Here is a 21,054-nt window from a genome sequence, read left to right as displayed (position 1 = left end):
TATATCAGACAGAGTTTTGTCTTTACAGTACAAAACAGAATCTAAATTTAAGCGAATCGATACAGTGTGCAAGTCCCTAATTCACATGTTTATGACATGTATTAAGCAAATATCAGACAGTGTGCATACTCCCAAATCATAATTTCGATGTTATTAAGAAATTAACCTCTTTATGTACACACCATCCGTTAATACGACTAAATTTTAGTTTGGAAAACTTGAAAAAATGTCTTCTACAGGTCAGAATTTTTTTTTTTATTTTTTGAATACATAGAAAAGCACAATATTAAATTTCAAAAACATTTTTAATAGCCCTTCAAAGTGATACTTTTTGGAACCCTCATGGTTTCATTTTTGACACGTAATGAGAACATACGTGTGTATATATAGAAACATACAATTATTTTTATACATACAAATATCATAATTATAAATATGTTCTTTTATTTACATTTTAGGCAAAAAAGGAAAAAAGAACAAAGGAACTGTAATATCATTGCAATCCTTCCTTTCCAATACTGATGCACCAGCCGGAACTACGCAAGTTTCAAAAAAAATACGAAATTTCGACGGTGAAGACAGCGACGATGGAAGTTGCACCTTACCTTTGGTTTATCAACTGCCTACTGCACCTCGTGCAAACCGAATATTTGATGATAATTCCATCCCTCATAAACCCCCATTCATTGCATATATTAATAACTTGCCATTTGATGCAAATGAAGTCGATTTATACGAATTTTTCTCTGGAATTCATTTGATTTCATTAAGGTTACCACGAGAAGACGGCGAAAATGGTCGATCACGTGGGTTTGGTTACGTAGAATTAGAGACGCGAGATGATTTAATTCATGTACTGAGTCTACCAGATCCATCTATTAAAGGTCGTCGGATCCGAATTGAACTTTCAAACGAAAACGACCAACAAAGTCGTCAAAAAAGCAATAGACGATTTGATGGCTTTGGAAATAGTGGAGAGAACAGAGACTCTGGAAACTGGAGAAGGGATAGTCAAAATAATAGTGGAAATTTTGAACGTAGCTTTAACAGGGAAAGAAAATCTGTTAATGAAAAAGAAGATAATAACACACCTGGATCTTGGCGAACAAATGCTAGGCCGCAATCTTTCGATTCGTCTCCAAGTCGTAGAGATGAACCACTAGAAAATTATCGTGGAAGAATAGGAGATCGGTATGCCCGAGAAGACATTCCCAATATTGAGGAAAGACCGAAACTTAATTTAAAACCGCGAACTTTACCATTACCTGAAATTGGAAGTTCTAAATTGGAAAAAATTAATGTGAATGATAAAAATGTCACTCAACACAGTGGAACGCCATCATTAAATGTTTTTGGATCTGCTAAACCAGTTGATACAGCATCCAGAGAACTGGAGATTGAAGAACGTTTAGCTGTAGCACGAAGACAAGACAAAAATCGGCAAGAGGACAACCTTTGTGAGCAACTTGACGATATCCAAATGGACAAAAATGAAAATGAAAATGTAAACGCAGCAGTAAACTGGCGCCAAAACCAAGATAAAAAAGAGGAAAAAAAAATCAAAACAGGGATTCAGGGTAAGTATTTTATTAATAAGAATTTAACTAAACCAAAAGATATACATAGTTTTATTTTATAAAAAGTAAGTCTTCGAATGCATTTAAAATTTGTCAGAAATCGTTTCACGTCCTATAATTAATATATTATATTCTTATATATTTATATTTAGTTTAATAATTAAATAAATAAACATAGAAATCGCTAGCGGGTAGAAGTTCAGGGGGACCCAGATTAATGACTTACAAGATTTTTAGCCAAGTCAAAAAGTTTTTTAAGGGATTAGGTGGGTTTGACAAAAACCCACCCCCTCAACCCCCCTGTCAACCCCTTTTCAAAGTCGGTTGACAAGATTTCTCGGCAACTACTCGACCGATATTGATCAAATTTTTCACAGGCCTTCGATATATATTCTCGAAGAACTTGAACGAAGGATTTTTTTTTTCGTTGATAACAGCTATTTTAAAAAAAATGTAAAACAACTACCACAATTTAAATTTTTACAAAAAGATGACCAAAAAGTACAATTTTCACTTCTTTTTTTTTCCTTCGTTCAGTTTCTAGTCTTGTGTCTGTACTAAAAGAAAATATTCGATCTATTCATTTTTTATGATTCTGTCGGGAATTGTGCTGTCAAGGCGAAAGCTGTTTAACATTTTTTTTTTTAATCTGAAAATTTCAGAAATTCTTCTTCAAATATGTCTTGATCTGCTTCAACAGTCTAGTCGTGATAGCTATGTCCGTCTGCCTGTATGAACGCGTGAATCGCTTAGACTATAAGTGATATATTTTTTTTAAGATTTTGCATGTAGACTCCTCTAATACAGACGCTAAAAAAATGGCACATCTCTGTAGCACCAGTTTCGAGATGTAGTTTGGATTAGCCTTACGATTAAGGTAGTAGACCAATTTGATGGGTTCCAAAAATCGAATTTTTTTTTCTACATTTTTTGAAAGAACCACATTTCAAAAACATGCTCTTAAATTTTCAGACCAAAATTTAGAATATTGTTAAAGTTATTGGCAAAACAAGAGAGCGCGCCCTAGTGAGTATGAACGCGTGTCGAAACTTGGAACGCGTTTTTCTCGAAACCAGGTTTTTGAAATTTCGGGGAAGCACTGACTTAAAACTATTCAACCGTTTTGGCTTAAAATTTAACTGAATATTCTACATACACATATCTAAATACCTAACCTTTAAAACATTTAAATTTCGAATAATAAATTGATTTTTTTAAACATTTTATCAACGGAAAAACTTCGATTTTGAGTACTTTTTTTTCAAAACTCCAACATTTATACAATTTCTCACTTTCTATGCATATTTTTGGTTCAGTCACTAGAATAGGGTCTACATAATAATAATTTCTTTGATTTTTTAAATTCGGATGCTTACGGAAGGCTGTGTGCTTCCCCGAAACAGCTCACCATTCTTTCGTGACCTCTACTTCAACAGAAAATACTGTTAATAATTTAAAGTATAATTAAGTCAACTAAATTTTTGTGTACCCTAGAAATTATTAAAATAAACATGTAAAAGTTACAAGACGATCGCATTTTATTTTCTTGTTAAAAAAAAATTTCAAAAAAACGTCCAAATTTGGGCCGTCACATTGGTCTACTACCTTAACACAAAAAAACACTGGAGACTGTACCTGTGTTATACCTCAGTTTGTCGATAGAGGTAGCCGATGATGAGAATAAGGAAAACACGAAACATTGTCCTTCTAATTGGCCTTTACCTATGCTGGAAGCAACACATGTTGATATAATATTTACTTATATGGTTGTTGAGCGATCAGCGTTTTGATAGCGACCGAATTAAAGACGACATTCAATTGTTTATATTCAATTTATTGAGCTAATTTCGCGCAATAAAACAAACAGCGGCCCGTCAATAACAACTTTCCAGAATACAACAAGAAGAAGAACCGCTTTGGCGCAGAAGCTCTTCCAAAGCTCCCAAAAGCGCACGCGATACAAAATGACAACAAAGTGCATGCGAATCTGGGAGACAAAAGAGAAGATTAAATGCCGCTGCAGATAAACAAATTATTAATATTCTAATTAGCCTATCTGGTGGCTGCTTAGCCCAACAATATATGAAAGAGCAATTCAACAATAAAAGAGGAATGAAAGCACTATTAATAGGCACTCCTGCTATTAAATATATATATATATTTTTTTATCAACATCAAAAGCCAAGTGGATATAGCCGTCCGCCCCTCTGTCACTCGTTCATAGGAGTGAATATCACAGATTTTTAATGTTTACTCTTATAACATGTTATTATCGACGCAGTTAAAGTTTGTTTACAAATTTTCTTCAACAAAATATTGGCCAATATGGAGAGTTGAAACGTTGCACACATCCTTCTTTTATTTGCGGGCAGTGCATAAGTCGGAACGGCCGGGATCGACTATAACATATAGCTGTAATATAACTGATTGATCGGAAATGATAAAACTTTGCTGGTACAAACATTTTTATACCCTATAATTTTGGTCAAAAGTGTGCAACGCAGTGAAGGAGACATCTCCGACCCTATAAAGTATATATATTCTTGATCAGGATCACCTCCTGAGTCAATAGCTTCGGGCGGAGCCGATGTTGATATACCCTTGCAGTTAAGCTTGTGCCATTTCCGATCGTTCAGTTATATGGCGGCTATTGGATATAGTTGCCCCTATGAAATTTGGCAAATCAAACTATTTTGCCCAAAATGGAGTCTGTACCAAGTCCCATCTTCCTAACTTAATAAACAGCAAAGTTATGCCAATTCCGATCGTTCAGTTATATAGCAAGTCAGGCAAGTCAGAATTTGGCAAGTCAGATTTTTTTTATAATTTGGCAAGTCAGATTTTGTATAACTGATTGATCGGAAATGCCATAACTTCGGTGTCTTTTAAGTTAGAAAGATGGGACTTGCTACAGATTCCATTTTGGGCCGAAAATTTCATAAGGATCGACCGACTATAGCCTATAGCCGCCATATAACTGAACGATCAAAATGGACTGCTTCAACATTTTGATTACAAAATTGATTCGATGGTGCAATTTTCATAAGGATCAGACAACTATTTATGATCCGAGATATATTATAATAATAAGCTGCTGCTTAACTGCATGGGTGTATAAACTTCGGCTCCGCCTGAAGTTAGCTTTCCTCTCTTGTTGTTTCTTTATTTAAATATTTGTTCGTAACATATTTCAGATGGAAAACGGCGTGATGAACTTACTTATACAAGATCGAATCAACCCCGGGATTCCTTAGACAGGTAATTTATATTATAAAGGTAATAAGTTACGAAAATAAATTAGATAAAACAATCTTAAATAAAATTTTTTATTTTCTCGCTATATATGAAAGCTTCCTTGTGTTATATCTTGGAAGAAAAAACTTTTTTTTATTTGTATACCCTTGTAGAGGGTATTATAATTTTCGTGAAGTGTTCAATGCAGTGAAGCACACATCTCCGACCCTATAAGGTATATATATTCTTGATCAGGATCACCTCCTGAGTCGATATGAGCATAACCGTCTGTCGGTCTGTTTCTAAGCAGTCTCCCAGTTTTAAAGCTTTCGATTTGAAACTTCCTTCACACATCCTTTTTTTGTTTGCAGGCAGTATATAAGTCGGAACGGCCGTGATCAGTAGACTATATCCCATAGCTGCCATGTAGTTGAACAATGGGAAATGGCACAACCTTGCTATTTTTAAAAATGTCGCCGAAGAATGCCCTCGGAAATTGTCACTTTTGTCCGACTAAAAGAACGTGTTTTACAAGTTTGTCTTCAAATTGATTATTTCAATAAAAAAAAAAAACAAACTGAAAAAAAAAACATTCGTGAAAAAAAATGCAGTGGTGAGATCTCATCAAAAACTCCTAAGTAATTGGAATGATCTTTTCTTTGAGATTTTGGCCAAAAGCTGGCGCGCCAACCGGCAGTTGAGGACGGAGTCCCAGCAGAGGTTTTTTCTCCTGATGGCCTCCCTGAATTGAAGTTGGTATGAGGCTATTAGTACACCGCTACCCTCCAGCTCACCCTGGACCGTTGTGGTGGTGCCTATGCAAGTTGATGCCTGTGATGTCCCTGGTTGACCACCTCGTCTGAAACTTTTTTTGAGTTGCTCGTGACCGAGGTGATCAATTTTATAGCCGCTGTATATATTGACTTGTGTTTTTGTGGAGTTGTATATGTTTAGGTATTTTAGTGCTCCTACTCTATTTAGTTTGGAGCCATCAGTATAGAAGCTTAGTGCGTTCTCTAGGAATGCGGTTTGTGCCTCCCATTTCTCTGTATTAGGAATGAGGGCAGTAGTCTATACTATTAGGAATAAGTCGTTTAGTAGAATGGTGGGGTGGCCCGTAATAAAGGGGCTCTATTGCTAGGTTTCCCTCAGAGTGATTTTCGCTACCTTCGCTTCCTCTATTCCAGAAAATCCTGGAGTAGGTATGGCATTTAGGGCTTCTTTTGGGGTGGATCATAGTGCACCACTGATGCATATTGCTGCTGCTCGGTGGATTTTTACCATCTTCTTCAGGAAGTTCTTTTTACCATACCAGTACTTTATACTACTTGATTCCTATGGGTTTTTTGCATGTGAAGAGGGCTACAGCAGCCTTTTTCACTCTTCTATTTTAGAGTTCCATTTTGGCTTCCTATCCAATATTACCCCTAGGTATTTGGAACTGTTGTTGAAGGAGAGCCTTTGGTTGTTTAGGTCGGGAGGACGAGGGGCAGGATTTTGTATGCTGAAAAGAAATAACTTTGTTTTGTGCGCATTTACCCCCAGGCTATTACTGCTTGTCCATTCGGCTAGGGTTTACAATTTTGCACTCATTAGATCGCAGATCCACTGTGGGTATTTGCCTGTAAACAGGATTGCGCCGTCGTCCGCATATGCCAGTATCCATCATCCTTGCATGTTCTATAGAAGAGGAGACGGAAGGCCTCCTTGTGGTGTGCCTCTGCTGACGGCCCTTGTTAGAGAAGATGTGCCTAGTGAGGACGTCACTGTTCTGCAGCTGATCAATGAGCCCCACCAGACGGTCATCTACCTTAAGAGTTATCAAGGCGCTGTTTATGGTGTTCGAGAGAACGTTATTGAAGGCCCCTTCTGTATCCATCATGGCGACCAGGGAATATTTCTTTTGAGAAATGGCTTTTTATATTTTGAAAATGAGCGCGTGGAGATCAGTTTCTGTGGATGTACCCTTTTCGTAAGCATGTTGTGCGTTAGAGATTTGGGTGGGGCTAAGTGTGGATTTTAGGTAAAGGCCCATGACTCTTTCTAGCGTCTTAAGCAGGAAGGATGATAGACTGATTGGTCTGACATATTTTTGAGTCGTATGCGATGTTTTTCCCTCATTGGGTATAAAGACGATTCGCGATTTCAGCTTGCAGGATGTTGGATTTTGCAGGTATTATCTTTTCGAGGCCAGCCGATTTATATGACTTATAAATACCGTCGTCTTGTACAGCAAAAATAAAAACGAATAATACTATTTCACTTAAAGGTAGTATTTAATAAGGAGCATTTGTGGGAGAAAGTCTACGAAGAGTAGTACTCCATTGAGCCAGAAATGTGCTCCAATCTTTGTTACAATGTGTAACTCAACAAAATATTACAACTGAAAACAGTTCATGGTAAATTTTGCTAAAGTAGTCAATTTGGATAAAGATTGGTCATTTCGTTTCTATTTTTATTTTCAGGTCAAAACCCTAAAACATTTTTTCTAGTATGATGTATATTTGTATGATTATAATAATATATATTTAAACCGAAAGTGAAAATTCAATTCTATTATTTTGTCCATCACTGTATCCCTGCCGATAATGTGGCTTTCGCAATCCCTGCGAAAGACTGCTTCTGCTGTGTGTGCAGCTGCTTTGCCATGGGTCCTCTTGGCACATCATGAGATCGCTTCCTTTTGGAATTGTTTTGGCTCCTGATTTGGAGCTAGGGGTCTTGGCGTCTGGCAAATTTCTGGAAGGACACCTTTAGCCCCCTTCTTGAGCCACTCTTCGGAAGTTTTTGCCGATTTGGCCCTTTCGAGGCTACACAGAATCTGCCCTACAGTTCTTTTTTCGGCATGTGAATCTGCTGTGGCCAGTGGGTGGCTTTCCGCTGGCCACCCCTAGTTTGATTCTCGGTCAAAATCACTCCCCCGAGATGTGGAGAAGGTAAGGCTTCTTTGAACAGGGGGTCGCATGTTCCCCAGACTGACTCTCAGCCTCTCTCAGTGTGATGGTGTTTTGTGATAGGAGCTGGGAACACTGTAGTGTAGGAAAGGAATAGTGAGGCTACCGCTTACGTCGCGGGTGCCCGCTAGCTGTCCGGAGTTGTTTATTTGCGAGGAGAGTGCTGCTTTGGGGTCCTTCGCTATATTCACCGCTAACCTTACTGTAAGGTCGTTCGCTACCCGCAACCTGCACTCCGTTCGGTAGCCCTAAGCTAGGTATTTTAGGAGTCATCTTACAAACTCTTTTACCGTATTTTATAAAATTAATTTCTTCAAAATAAATTTAGTTGATCTAATAAAAAACCCTTATAAAAAACAACTTTTTCACGTTTTAGATCTGAGACTTCAAAAGGAGATGACATTTTTAATGGAAAACAATTTCAAGAGGATAATAAAAACAAGCGAGACCGATCACTGCCGAAGTTTATACCCCAGACTGGACCTGTAAGTAAACAATACTTGTATTTAGAATTAGTTCAGTTGTAGGCAATAGAGGCTTGCATGGGTACAATCTTATTGCCTCTGTTTAGAATTCATTCGATTGAAATAGAATGCAATAAAGTGCAAGAGACAAAACGAATTGAGTGAATAGGGCAATTTATAATAATAACAAAGGCCAATTTTGTTCATTGTCGTTATTCTGCTTTGACACGAATGGTTTTTAAAACACTATTCATAGGTTTGTTTGAGACTGACTTCATTAATATAAAAGTTCCATATTTATAGCTAATTTGATACATGGATATTGCTTAGGTGATAAATTAATGGAAATTTAGCAAAATCGTAAAAAGGATAAAATAACGATTTAAAGTGTAATATTTTTTCGATTGCATTAAGTGTACTGTCATCAGTTTTGCTGTTTCAGTTTGTTGTTTCTGTAGTGTTTGATTCTTTAACGTTCATTGTTCTTTATGTAGGCTATAACCCAATATTTTCTTAATTATATATTTATTATGTTTGTGTTTTTGTTGTGTGTATATTTGAGTTCTTGTGGCTTAAATTAAATGCTCATGACTTTACATTCTCCCGGCCGTTGAACAAGTGTTCAACCGTCGTCCAGCTCTATAGTAAAATGTCTTGGGGTAGGTTCTGGAGTTAATCTTTTTGTAGTGCCTTTAGGTTTTGGGATCCAAATAGTCCGTCTGTGTCGCATGATGATGCTCATCAGTATCAGTATGATGACTGAAATTGGCAAGTGCTGTGTACGACGTGGTTGTCTGGTGGTCAAGTTAGTACGGTGCATTTTTTCCTTTTATATCGGATAACCGATGTTGTAGAGTCTTTAATTCTGTGCCGTCCATACTTGGTGATTGGGTGGAAGCCCGTAAGACGGATTCTGATGTTTCTTCTATTTGTCTTGTGGGCACGGGGATATTTCCGAAACGACTGAACGAAGTTTGTGCTTCAGTGGTCATAGTGCCGAACGTAGTCAGACTTATATTGACATTGCGTGCTGTTCAACCAGTGGACAAATGCAGCATACGAGTCGCCTTTATGTTGACAGTTGATGAAACTCCTTGTTGATGAATTGGGTCCTTGGTTGCGAAGATCCATTGGTGAACACCTTTCCAGTATTCTTATTCACAAAATTTAATTATAAAACCATTTTTATACCCTTGCAGAGGGTATTATAATTTTGGTCAAAAGTATGCAAAGCAGTGAGGGAGACATCTCCGACCCTATAAAGTATATATATTCTTAATTAGGATCACCTCCTGAATCGTTATAAGCATGTCCGTCTGTCTGTCTCTGTTCCTACGCAAACTAGTCTCTCAGTTTTAGAGCTATCGAGTTGAAACTTTGCACACATCCTTCTTTTCCTTTGCAGGCAGTATATAAGTCGGAACGGCCTGGATCGGTCAAATATATCCTATAGCTGCCATATAACTGATTGATCGAAAATGCCATAACTTGGTTGTTTTTCAAGTTAGAAGGATGGGAGTTTCAATGGGTTCCTCTTTGGGCAAAATAATTCGATATGCCAAAATTTCATAAGGATCGGCCGACTATATGCGATCCGCTATATATCTAATAATATAAGATGCGTGCAAGGGTATATAAACTACGGCTCCGCCCGAAGTTAGCTTTCATTTCTTGTTTTTCTTTATTTTTGATAGCCTGAATCGGCACTAATAATAATTATTATAATTTGACCGCATCTGTACATACACATACAACATATTCACTAACACATATTTACTTTGTTTAATCCAGGGGGTTCTTACTAGTTTTCTGCCCTACTGTTACCTTACTTGAATTAAAACATAACATAAATAATTACGTCGTAATAGCCATTTTTTTTTCTTCAAAATTTTACAAAATGTTTTTAAAATTTTTATCTCTTAATTAATAAAAAGATTCATTAGAATATTTCATATTTTCAAATGCAAAATAAATTATTGAAAAACGGCCGTTGTTTGTTCCAGGAAACCCATGTAACCCCTTAAGTCATTTTAACTACTTGAAACATATTACTGGCTACCAAAAAGCCATGGATTCACAAATATATTTGAAAAATATTTTTATGATAGTTTACGAATTATTTAACGGAATTTCGAAAAAACTTTGTCAGAATAACTTGAGATTCTGTGCCAAAAAATTGTACTATCCGCTATATTGTACTTTACTACGTATGCGCTTTGGAAAGCTATCTCTAAGCTCTTCGATGCGTTGGAGTGAAGTACCGTGGAATACGAAAGAACTGCTTTCTGACTGCAGGGCCGTTACTAGTGTTTAAAAGTTGAGATTGAGTATACTGGTTGAAATCGATGTTAAACTCGTGCTCAATAAATAATTTTTATTGAGCTGATTTTTTTTTTTTTTAATTCGGATGCTATCAAAAGCTGCTTTGCTTTAAATATCATTGGAAAGATTAGAGCCTTTTCTTTTCAATTGGTGTATACTCAGTTGGTGTACCTTTTAATTGGTGTATACTCAGATCAGATAGACGACAGACGGACATGCTTATATTGAGTCAGGAGGTGATCCTGATCAAGAATATATGTAAATACTGTATAGGGTCGGAGATGACCCCTTTACTGCGTTGCTTTACAATTACATACGCTGAATCTTCGATTTCTTCGCCAATTATATTCGCTTTTAGTCGTGTGCTTGGGGTCTCCATCTTGTTGAAAAATGATTTCTTCAGTGGGGCAAACACACTTTTCCCCGAAATCTGGGAGATTCGTTTCCAAAATACTAGGATAATGCTCCTTTTCTCCTCCTAAATCTCCTCCTCCATGCTTTTGGTTTTGGTAACTTGAGGTTTTTAAATTCCTCTGTGGCCGGCACCTCTATTATTCCTTACTATCTAACTGAAATTGCAAAAATCTATGAAACTGCGGATTATTTTGGACTCACCTGACTTTTTTCCAGCCTCTTCCGTTCAAGACTTATTTAAAACGTGGTGCTATATTTTTCTCAGAAATCTCAGGTTCAGGTTTTTTAATTGACGATGTCAGGCTGATCCTGTGCGGTACTCTGCGTCTTGTCCAATCCCTCACAATCTTATTTACGGTCAAAATCGATGGTATAATGAAAACGGAGCATTCTCCTAGTATTTTGGAAAACAATCTCCCCAATTTCGGCCAAAAATGTGCTGCTTACCCACTGAAGAAATAATTTTTCAACAAGATGGAGACCAAGCTCACTGCTAAAATCGCAGAAAATTGGCTAAGAAATAGAACATTCTGTTTATGCAGTGACCAGCTCAGAGCTCGGATTTAAATCCGATTGAAAATCTATTCAATCTACTAAAAACACGACTGGCAATGTTCGATATTGCACCGATGGTATTTGGACAAAGTACTAATATTTGGGAAAAGCCACGAAAAAGCACAAACGTAAAAAGTAGATACATTAACTTTTTTAAATAAAAAATTATATAAAATATTTAAAACACTTATTTGAATTTTTTTTTTTAGTTAAAGTAGAAATGAATAAAGATTATTGGTAAAAAGAAATTTTGGCGATTAATAATAGTTATCTCAAACACTTTTATAACACTTTGAACTCAGAAGTGACGATCATGTATCCACACGTGCTCGTCACTGTGCTGCTGAGGATCCATATCCCCCCACACTTAAGGTTTCAATCGAAACCATTTCTGTGCGATCAGAAGTCTTACCGCGTGGAAAATGAGATTCGCTGATTCCGTAAGGGGGCAGGATGGTTTCAGAGGGTGAAAAAGGCAGATTTTTGCGATTTTTTTCGGTATCTCAGCGAGTTTTAGTCCGATCGACATGAAACTTTCACAGGATATTCCTGAGAAAATGTTCTATTATATATCCTGTCCTCATAAGCCAGACTTTCAAAAACGTATTAGCTTATTTGATAAATTTGTTTTTTCCAATATTCTGACATGCACTGATCCCCAACCGATGAGACGAATAAGCAGTGGACTGTAGAGAGTTTTATGTTCTTGTCAGTTTCGCTGTCTAATTGGTACTAAAGAAAATTTACATTTGTGGAACTTAAAGATATGTGTGTGTGAGTATACATGTTGTGGATTGTAAAGCTAGTTGGTATAGAAAATATAAGGAGTACAATATGGGCTAACTTATAAACTATGTATCGATAGTTCCTAAACATCCCGGGCCACCCTGAAACACGGTTTCTGAACTGTGTAGTTTCGCAATTTTAGTTATTGGCCGGGTCACTTCTCCTGCTGCCGTCTTGATCCTGACTGCTCGAACCATATTGTCCTTTCCTTGGAAAGTGTCAATCACCTTCGCTAGATGCCATGATGATAGTGGTGCGTTGGACTCCTTGACGAGCACAACGCTGCCGATTTAAATGTTAGGTGTTGTCGTGGTCCACTTCGGACGCTGCTGCAGACTTGTAAGATACTCCTGGTGCCATTGTTTCCAGAAGCCTTGGTACATAGATTGAATACTTTGCCAGTATCCCAGTCGGCCTACAGGAATGTGGCCAAGTAGTGAATGGTCTTCCGATGAGAAAATGGAATGGTGATAGATAGCTGTCATCTGTATCTGAGGTGTAGCATAGAGGTCGTGAGTTGACAACAGCACAAATTTGTGCAAGCAAGGTGCGCATTTGTTCATATGTCAGTGTGGTGTTTCCGATTACTCGTCGAAGATGCAGTTTTATGCATCGCACTGCTGAGTCCCATTTTCCTCCCCAATGCGGAGCACGTGGTGGGATGAATGTCCATTGAATCCCTTCGTCTGCAAGGGTTTTCACGATGTGATATTGGTGTTGAGATGAACTTAAGAGTTGCTGCATTTCATCGAGGGCATTGTCGGTGTATATGCGGTTGCATTTGCCTCGTATCGAGAAAAATCGTCGCAACGCCGCCAGAAATGTTTCTGTGGATAGGTCCGTGGCGAGTTCTAGGTGGATCGCCGAAGTGACCATACAAACGAATAGGCATATGTAGCCCTTGCTGATGCGTGGATTACGCACCTTCGCGTCCTTCAGAAGAATGGGTCCTGCGTAGCGCATCCGGTGTTTACGAAAGGAAGTGCTTGCGTGATACGTACGCTCGTTAGATCTGCCATACGTTGATGCATTGTGTTGTACCTTTGCCGAAAGCAAGCCAGGCAGTTGTGTGTGATTTTGCGGATTAAATTTCATGCGCCGAAAATCCAATACTTTTGTCGAACCATGACGAAGAGAGATGAGACTCCAGGATGCAAATTAAAACGATGCTCATGTTCAATGATCAAATATGTGATCCGATGATTCTTTGGAAGCAAAATAGGATCTCTTAGCAGGTTGTCCTTGTCGATGATTGGTGAGAGCTTGACCAATTGAGATTGGTTCCCTAGAGCCTTGTTGGCGCGTAGTAACTGGAACTCCTGTTGAAAACCAGCTTGAGCGTGGATATAAGGATGACAATATGGGCTAACTTATAAACTATGTATCGATAGTTCCTAAACATGCACAAATATAAATGTCACCTTAGGAACATTTTGCCATACTTTAAATACATTTTTTGACTCATGGGTGCCGTGGAAATATCCGTCCACTTCATATAATTCTCCTTGGTTTACAAGGTACCTCACGAAATTAAAAAAATTATAAAAACTGGCTTTTACATAAATTTTGAAATAATTGAAGCAGAAAAGATTTTTTGAGATACTTAATAAGCCAGTCACAGTGCGTAACGCTGAAGGTTGTAGGAATTGTATTCGCCGCTGACTGGAACACAGTTCATGTATGTGGCGCAAAAGAATTTCTTACTACTTGCCCTTAGGGGATTTAATTTGGATGCAAATTTTCACCTTCCTTCGTATTTTAAAGAACACTTACTAATAACCCCTTAAACAAATCGTAGAACAATGCTGGGTGTCGTTTTCCCACACAACCTTGATGTAGATAGCCAGAATTTACTAACACGCTACACTAACACTAGAAATTTTAGTCCTCTGATCTGTAGCCTTATAGGGGTTGTATGTTCGAACTACAAGCCCCCAAAATTTTCTAAATTCACAGACCCAGAATCCATCACTCAAAAAGGGTTGCTTAATTCTCCCACTTGTTCCAGCCGCTTCGTTACATAAATTCTAGTTTTTCTCGATTGCGAATTTTTCTTAACATACAAAATATATTTCAGATTTTGGTAACAATTTGTCTTAAAATTAACTTCTCCAAAGTTGGAGCATCCGATTCCGATTTCATTATGACTAGTGTAAACCCAAACTATGGGCAACTCACCATATTAAATATTCATGTAATGAGAATATTCGGTCAATTCTTATCCCGCATACAAATTGCTCACTTCTTCCGTTTTGCTTACAAGCATCCACCCCCAATAAGAACCGAAGAAAAGAGAGTGACTCGAAAGTTCCAATGACTGCAGATGCACATATGAATGCTTTTGTCTAACAGTTATGCTTTTGTATGATCGGCCAACTATATACGATCCGATATATCTATATAAGCTTCTACCTAACTACAAGGGTATATCAACTTCCGCTCCGCCCGAAGTTAGCTTTCCTTTCTTGTTTTCCATTCCTTATTTTTATGTATAATTTTTTGTTTTGTTTATTTTTTCGTTTTTTTATGTAATTTGATTTTTCCTATCATTTTCCCCCCCTTTTTTTTTGTTTTTTCCCCACTTTTTTAAAATCTATATTTATTATAATAATTTTTTCTCTCGAACCTCTCCCGCACCCGAAAGCATCGTGCTCCGACCTGTCAGAGAACGCTCCACATTCCCGCGTTCTCCAGTGCTAACTGGGCTAACTTTGCGAGATAAAGATTGCTCCTTCGATCTCAACGACTGCCGAAAACTGCTGATCCTCCTACTAATTTTGAGAGGCAGCACCTTGTGATCCATGCCCTTCTCTCTGTGGGTGAGACTGCTGCGCATTTTCATGCCTGGGCTAGGTTGAACTTGCTGTCCACTGCCGATTCTGCTGTTGCTGCCTTTCGATGTTGTCCCCCGACCTGGCATCTCGGCATCCATTTTGTTGTGGAGTGCTCTGTTGCTCTGACCGTTCTTGGTGCGGTTCCACTTTGTGCCATTTTTGTGCCCAGCCGTGATATTTCTGCCTGTTTTGAATGAGTGGTTGATGGAATTCTTCCCTCTGCAATTTCGGTGCCTATATTTCTGGTTGATTATGCCATGTCGACTCAACCTGCTGCAGTTCTTCTCTTTGCCCTCTCTCGTCTACAATCGGCTGTTATTTTTGCAAATATCAAGGTATATTGACTGTTATTTTTGTAAATATCAAGGTATATTGACTGTTATTTTTGTAAATATCAAGATTCCAAATATGGGGGTTGATGATTCATACGGATTATTGTTTATTTGTAGAGGAGTGAGGTATTGCCAGACGATGGGAATGTTTTATATATGTAGTTTATATTATTATTATTATTTTTTTTTTTCATACTTTTATTTGTTGGATCTTCTCTTATTTAGAGACTAACAACAATTTTAAAAATCTTAATCTAATACATAATTAGTTTATCTTTGTAAACATCTATACTATGGGGCCTCCGATTTCAACGGGCTGGAAGGTCATTTCTTCTTAATCGGGATTGTTGACTAACTTGGTTTAGCGATCTGGCTAGAGGATTTCGGTGCCTGGAGAGTTTCCTTTTGTATTTCTCTTATTTTTCTGGAGTTGAGAAATTTCGACTTTGACGAGAGGTATACCTAGGTCTCTATGGATATCTTCATTGCGAATATACCATGGAGCTCCAGTGATGGTTCTGAGCACTTTAGACTGTGCCCTTTGGATAACGTCTATATTGCTACTGCTTGCATTGCCGCAAAGTTCGGAGCCATACTTCCAGATAGGCTTTATGACTGAATTGTAGATTAGTACTTTATATTCCAGTCGAAGTGGGGAACGAGGATTGATAAGCCAGTGCAGTCCTCTGGATGTATGTCTTAATTGGTCCCGTTTCGCTTCAATAAGTTTTTTCCACGTAAGACGCCTGTCCAGGTGGACGCCGAGATATGTGACCTCATTCACAGAGGGGACTATGGTATTGTTTAGAGTTGGAGCGGGGCACCGTTTATAGTTAGATTTTTCACCGTTTATCTTTATACGCCAGTCCGCCATCCACTTTTCTATTAGTGCGAGGTGAGAGGGGAGGCTTCTGGATGCCTCCAGCGGGCATTTAGATCTTTTTAGTATGGCTGTATCATCGGCGAATGTTGACATAGTTAGACGCTGGTCTGTTGGGATATCTGCTGTATATAGAAGATATGAGGTGTGGCCGAGGACGCTTCCTTGGGGTACGCCCGCCTTAATTTCGAACTCTTCTGTTGTAAAGTTTTTTGTTTTACAGTGAACACTCGATTAAGCAGGTATGTTTTGAGCAGCTCATGACAGTTTTGTGGGAGTAATAGTTTTATTTTATACATAAGTCATTGCAGCCAGACTCGGTCAAATGCCTGGGATATGTCCAGATATATAGCAGAACAGTATTCTCGCTGTTCATAGGCGGTTCGAATTTCAGATGTGATACGGTTCACCTGCTCTATGGTGCCATGGTTTTCTCGGAAGCCAAATTGATGTTAGGGGATTATATTATTCGAAGTCATATAAGGCGTGATACGGAGCAGTAGAAGTTTCTCAAAAAGCTTTGATAAGCATGAAAGTAGACTTATTGGTCTATATGAAGAGGCCAAAGCTTTGTCTTTCCCTGGTTTCGTTATCATTATTATAATGGATTTTTTCCATTGTTGGGGGAAGTGGCCAAGCTTTGTAATAGAGTTAAATAGAATTTTTATATAATTGATGGCGCACGCAGGGAGCTCCATAATCATTTTCGGCGCAATGAGGTCATACCCTGGAGACTAGTGATTTCAGTTGTTTGAAATTCTATAGCTGGAATTGGATCTGGAATTGGTAGCTCTGGAAGAACGAAAGGAGAGGCTGCTTGATTTGGAGTAAAAACTTTACAAAGGTGACTAGCGAAGACGCTTGCTTTTTCTTCATCGCTGCGCGCCCAAGATCCATCTGGTTTTCGAAGGGGCATATCTGCTTCTATGGGCGGCTTTAAGTTAGGATGGGCTTTCCATAGAGGATACCTGGTACTTTTTGGGGAAAGCTGTTCTATGTATGATTTTTGAGCAAGTTCTTCTCTGCTCCGTTCTCTGCGGAGTATGGAGGTTTTTCTGTGGTCGCAGGAGTCGAGAGATTTGCTGCTGAGGTCATCATGTCTTCCAGGTGGTTGACTGCATCTTGAATGTCCTTGCTACATATAAATTTTTGGTCTTATGTTTATGTGAGAGCTTATGTACTTTTTGTACCTAAGCCAGTTTGTCCTTTTTGATATGAGATAAATTTGATTATTTTGTAATTCGGCATGATGAAATAGGTGAAGAATGAATGTTTTATATATGTAGTTTATATTATTCCAAACTTATTTTATTTTAGCTATCTATTTAAATTAACGTATTTTCTTTTTCATTTTTTAGGTGTTGCAATCATCTAACAAATATTCTGGACTTGACGATGAAGAAGAGTCTGAATGAAAATATATATGTATACATGTTTTTAAAAAATAAATTCAAATAAATAACAAAATATATGCCGCATATCTCCGTTTTGGTATTCAATTCACTTATCTATATTCTCTAATAACTTCAACAAACTCTTCGATTAAAAACTTTGATGATGTGTGTTAGTATTTGAGCTGTGTTATTAAAAAAAAAAAAAAAGGCACTATAATCTCTTTTTGAAGTTTTGAAGGGAATACCTTATAGTTTAGTCTCATAGATTACTAAGGATTACAGATTTTAGATTCCCTATTAGATAACGCTAGGTCAATGACGTGCCTGAAATCTATTTAATTAATACTTTTATATTTTTTAAGAGCTTTGAAGATCTCTTGAATATTTCCCCGTCCATGTTTTGGTAGGTTTTCGATGCTTTTGCATAAGAGTTGTAATAGTTAACGAACTAGCAGGCTGGATGTCCATCTCCCGCTATGGCCCGCACGTTCGATGGTTCCGGCTCTGGCTCGTCGGTGGCGAGGGGGTTTGGCCAATCACGGGTGCTTTGTCAGAACTTATTATTATTTAATTTAAATAAACGTGCAAAAAAAAAACATGACGAAATAAGCTACCGGGTGAGCTATGACCGACCACAGTGCAAATTACAAAAAGAAAGGATAGAAAAGAAGGAGACAAATTCAAAGGATCGGTCAATATACCACTTCTTGATGTTCTAGGAGCTAACGATGCCCTCCCTCCCTTGATCATGGTTTTTCCGAGTTCTCTAAAAATTTCCAAAATTAAGTAATGAGGAAAAATAATATAAATATTTAAGTATGTGGTATAAGAATGGTTTAGATATATAAAACTTGGTTTTCAAAAACAAAACAAAATTCGTTAAAAATAGAATATATCATCAATTAAAGGGTATAGATTGTAAAAAGTGAAAAATTTTCATAGAAATAAAATAAATTACACAGGCCAACAGCAAAAAATCTCCACGCATAATTTTACCTGCTCCATAACCTTTAGGCTCCCCTGAACCAAAGTCCAGAACAAACATAGGTTCTATCACCCACCGCTTCCGCGGTACACCTAAGAGAAGAAATTGATCAAATTTGACCATATATTGAATTATGTAGGCCGTGAAATGGCTACGACCATCATTGTTTTTAGTACATATTATTTTTGAAATGTATGTGTACCAACTAAAATTAAAAAATGGTATCTAGCAGTTACCATATCTTTGGAATACTCATCCAAAGTTGAAATCTCAGATTTTCTACGTTAATTTTTTCTCTTCTATGATTTTTCCCCAAACATTTTTCTATGGAAGATTTTTATTTCCTTATTGAAATCAGTAGATCATACCATGTTTTAATTTTGGATTTAAGGAAAAACTCGAAATAATTTTATTGAATTTAATATAGGTGGTTCAACAATATTTTCTTAAATTAAATTGGAGTTTTTAATCTCATATTTTCAAAAAGTCATGGCTATCTACAACTTCTGTAAAGCTTTTCTAAACAAGCTGAACCTGCAATAGATACGTTTTGAATATAGAAACAGTTTTAGATAGCCATGACTTTTTGAAAATATGAGATTAAAAACTTGGAGTTTTTATTTTAATTTAAGAAAATATTGTTGAACCACCTATATTAAATTCAATAACATTATTCCGAGTTTTTCCTTAAATCCAAAATTAAAACATGGTATGATCTACTGATTTCAATAAGAAAATAAAAATCTTCCATAGAAAAATGTTTGGGAAAAAATCATAGAAGAGCAAAAATTAACGTAGAAAATCTGAGATTTCAACTTTGGATGAGTATTCCAAAGATATGGTAACTGCTAGATACCATTTTTTAATTTTAGTTGGTACACATACATTTCAAAAATGATATGTACTGGAAACAATAATGGTCGTAGCCATTTCACGGCCTACATAATTCAATATATGGTAAAATCTGATCAATTTCTTCTCTTAGGTGTACCGCGGAAACGGTGGGTGATAGAACCTATGTTTGTTCTGCACTTTGGTTCAGGGGAGCCTAAAGATTATGGAGCAGGTAAAATTATGCTTGGAGGGAAAAAAAAGTTGGAAATTGTCGGCCTGTGTTATCAATTGGGTTACTTCAATATAGAATTATTGAGGTTTTAAGAAAACTCACTCTTTTTCTGCGTCCACCATCAAAAGCTTTTGGCTGGTTGCTGCGCTGTGGAAAATAATTATCGCACAAAACAAAAATATACCAAAAAAATAATTCTTTACATCGAACATAATTATTTTCCTAATAAGACAAATTTTTTCTTTTAATTCTGTTTCACTCACTTTTCACCAAAATTTACAATTATTCCCAAATTTTCAATTGTTTTCTCTTCTTTTACACTAAAACTTAACTTAAAAATAAGCTCATTTCAATTATTTTATGACTTCTTATGCTATCCGTCTCAGTTCTCTCACTAGAGTTCAATGATGGGGTAACATTTGGGAGCTATGCTCCATCACACCTTCAATACCGAGATGATCCACCGCGTACCTATTTCGCTTTAGTGACCTAAACTGCAACGGAGCTCCCGCACCGACTCCGTCCGTCTCGCCTACTTCTTCATTCCAACGTGGATGAGGGCCTGAACTTGGAGCCTTTTCTCTTCTGTCTCGTTCACCAATATCGCACTAATAACACATGATTTTATTTGCATCTAGCTCGGAGTGCAGGGATTTTTATGGGGTTTTTTTTAATTTTAGATCGATTTTTAATTTTAAATCGTTCTATAACAGCTTATAACTACTTAGTTATTTAATAGCCCAGGTATCATCAAACTAACCAATTTTCTGAGCTAGGTCGGGGAGAGGTTAGGTTTTATTAGGGGTCACATATTCACATCTAACCATCTAGCAAAGATTTCCTTTCTATGCTGACTTAAAGAAAATTTTCTTAAAAAACCGACACTGAAGTCTCCTTGCGCCGAGGACCTTCCTGCAACCGCACCAGGGGTTTCGCCTAATTCCGTCGCGACTTCAATGATTGTGGACCCCGGACTGATCTGGTCCCAAAGCTTTGCCTCTTTCGCTTAGGTACTCTGCACTTGGAAGCGATGCAGTTGCAGGCCTAGCCATAGAAATACGTCGACTTAGAAATCTCCTCTCTTATATTAACTATTGTTCCCCTAAATGTTTACCTCCGGAGTCAGTGCCAACTGACTAAGTTCCAAATTTTCACACTTTTATCTGCTTCACACTTTTATATGAATTTAATTTTTACATCTTTAAACTGCACTGGTCTGAGTCTCGATGTGAAAAGCGGAGTGATACGAGGAATCCA

General features: G+C 37.4%; 1 protein-coding gene across 2 annotated transcripts; it reads left to right on the top strand.

The window, feature by feature from the left end:
• Nucleotides 1-50: 50 nt before the first annotated feature.
• LOC26513796 (eukaryotic translation initiation factor 4B) lies at nucleotides 51-17,830 on the top strand. 2 transcript variants are annotated; one of them, XR_006507490.1, is made up of 5 exons: nucleotides 51-239; nucleotides 459-1,577; nucleotides 4,772-4,853; nucleotides 8,142-8,250; nucleotides 17,711-17,830. XR_006507490.1 is itself a non-coding variant. In XM_014905407.3 (5 exons), exons 1-5 carry the CDS (start codon nucleotides 227-229, stop codon nucleotides 17,765-17,767), a joined length of 1,362 nt encoding a protein of 453 aa, XP_014760893.1. In that variant the 5' UTR covers nucleotides 54-226; the 3' UTR covers nucleotides 17,768-17,830. The 2 variants fall into 2 exon arrangements, 1 of the variants encoding a protein (XP_014760893.1); XM_014905407.3 differs by having other exon boundaries at nucleotides 54-239; nucleotides 4,772-4,835.
• The last annotated feature ends 3,224 nt before the right edge of the window (nucleotides 17,831-21,054 follow it).

Source organism: Drosophila ananassae, chromosome 2L (assembly GCF_017639315.1).
Source record: "Drosophila ananassae strain 14024-0371.13 chromosome 2L, ASM1763931v2, whole genome shotgun sequence".
NCBI classification, from domain to species: domain Eukaryota; kingdom Metazoa; phylum Arthropoda; class Insecta; order Diptera; family Drosophilidae; genus Drosophila; species Drosophila ananassae.
The sequence above is the reverse complement of the archived record's forward strand: the minus strand, read 5'-3'. Positions and strand labels throughout refer to the sequence as shown.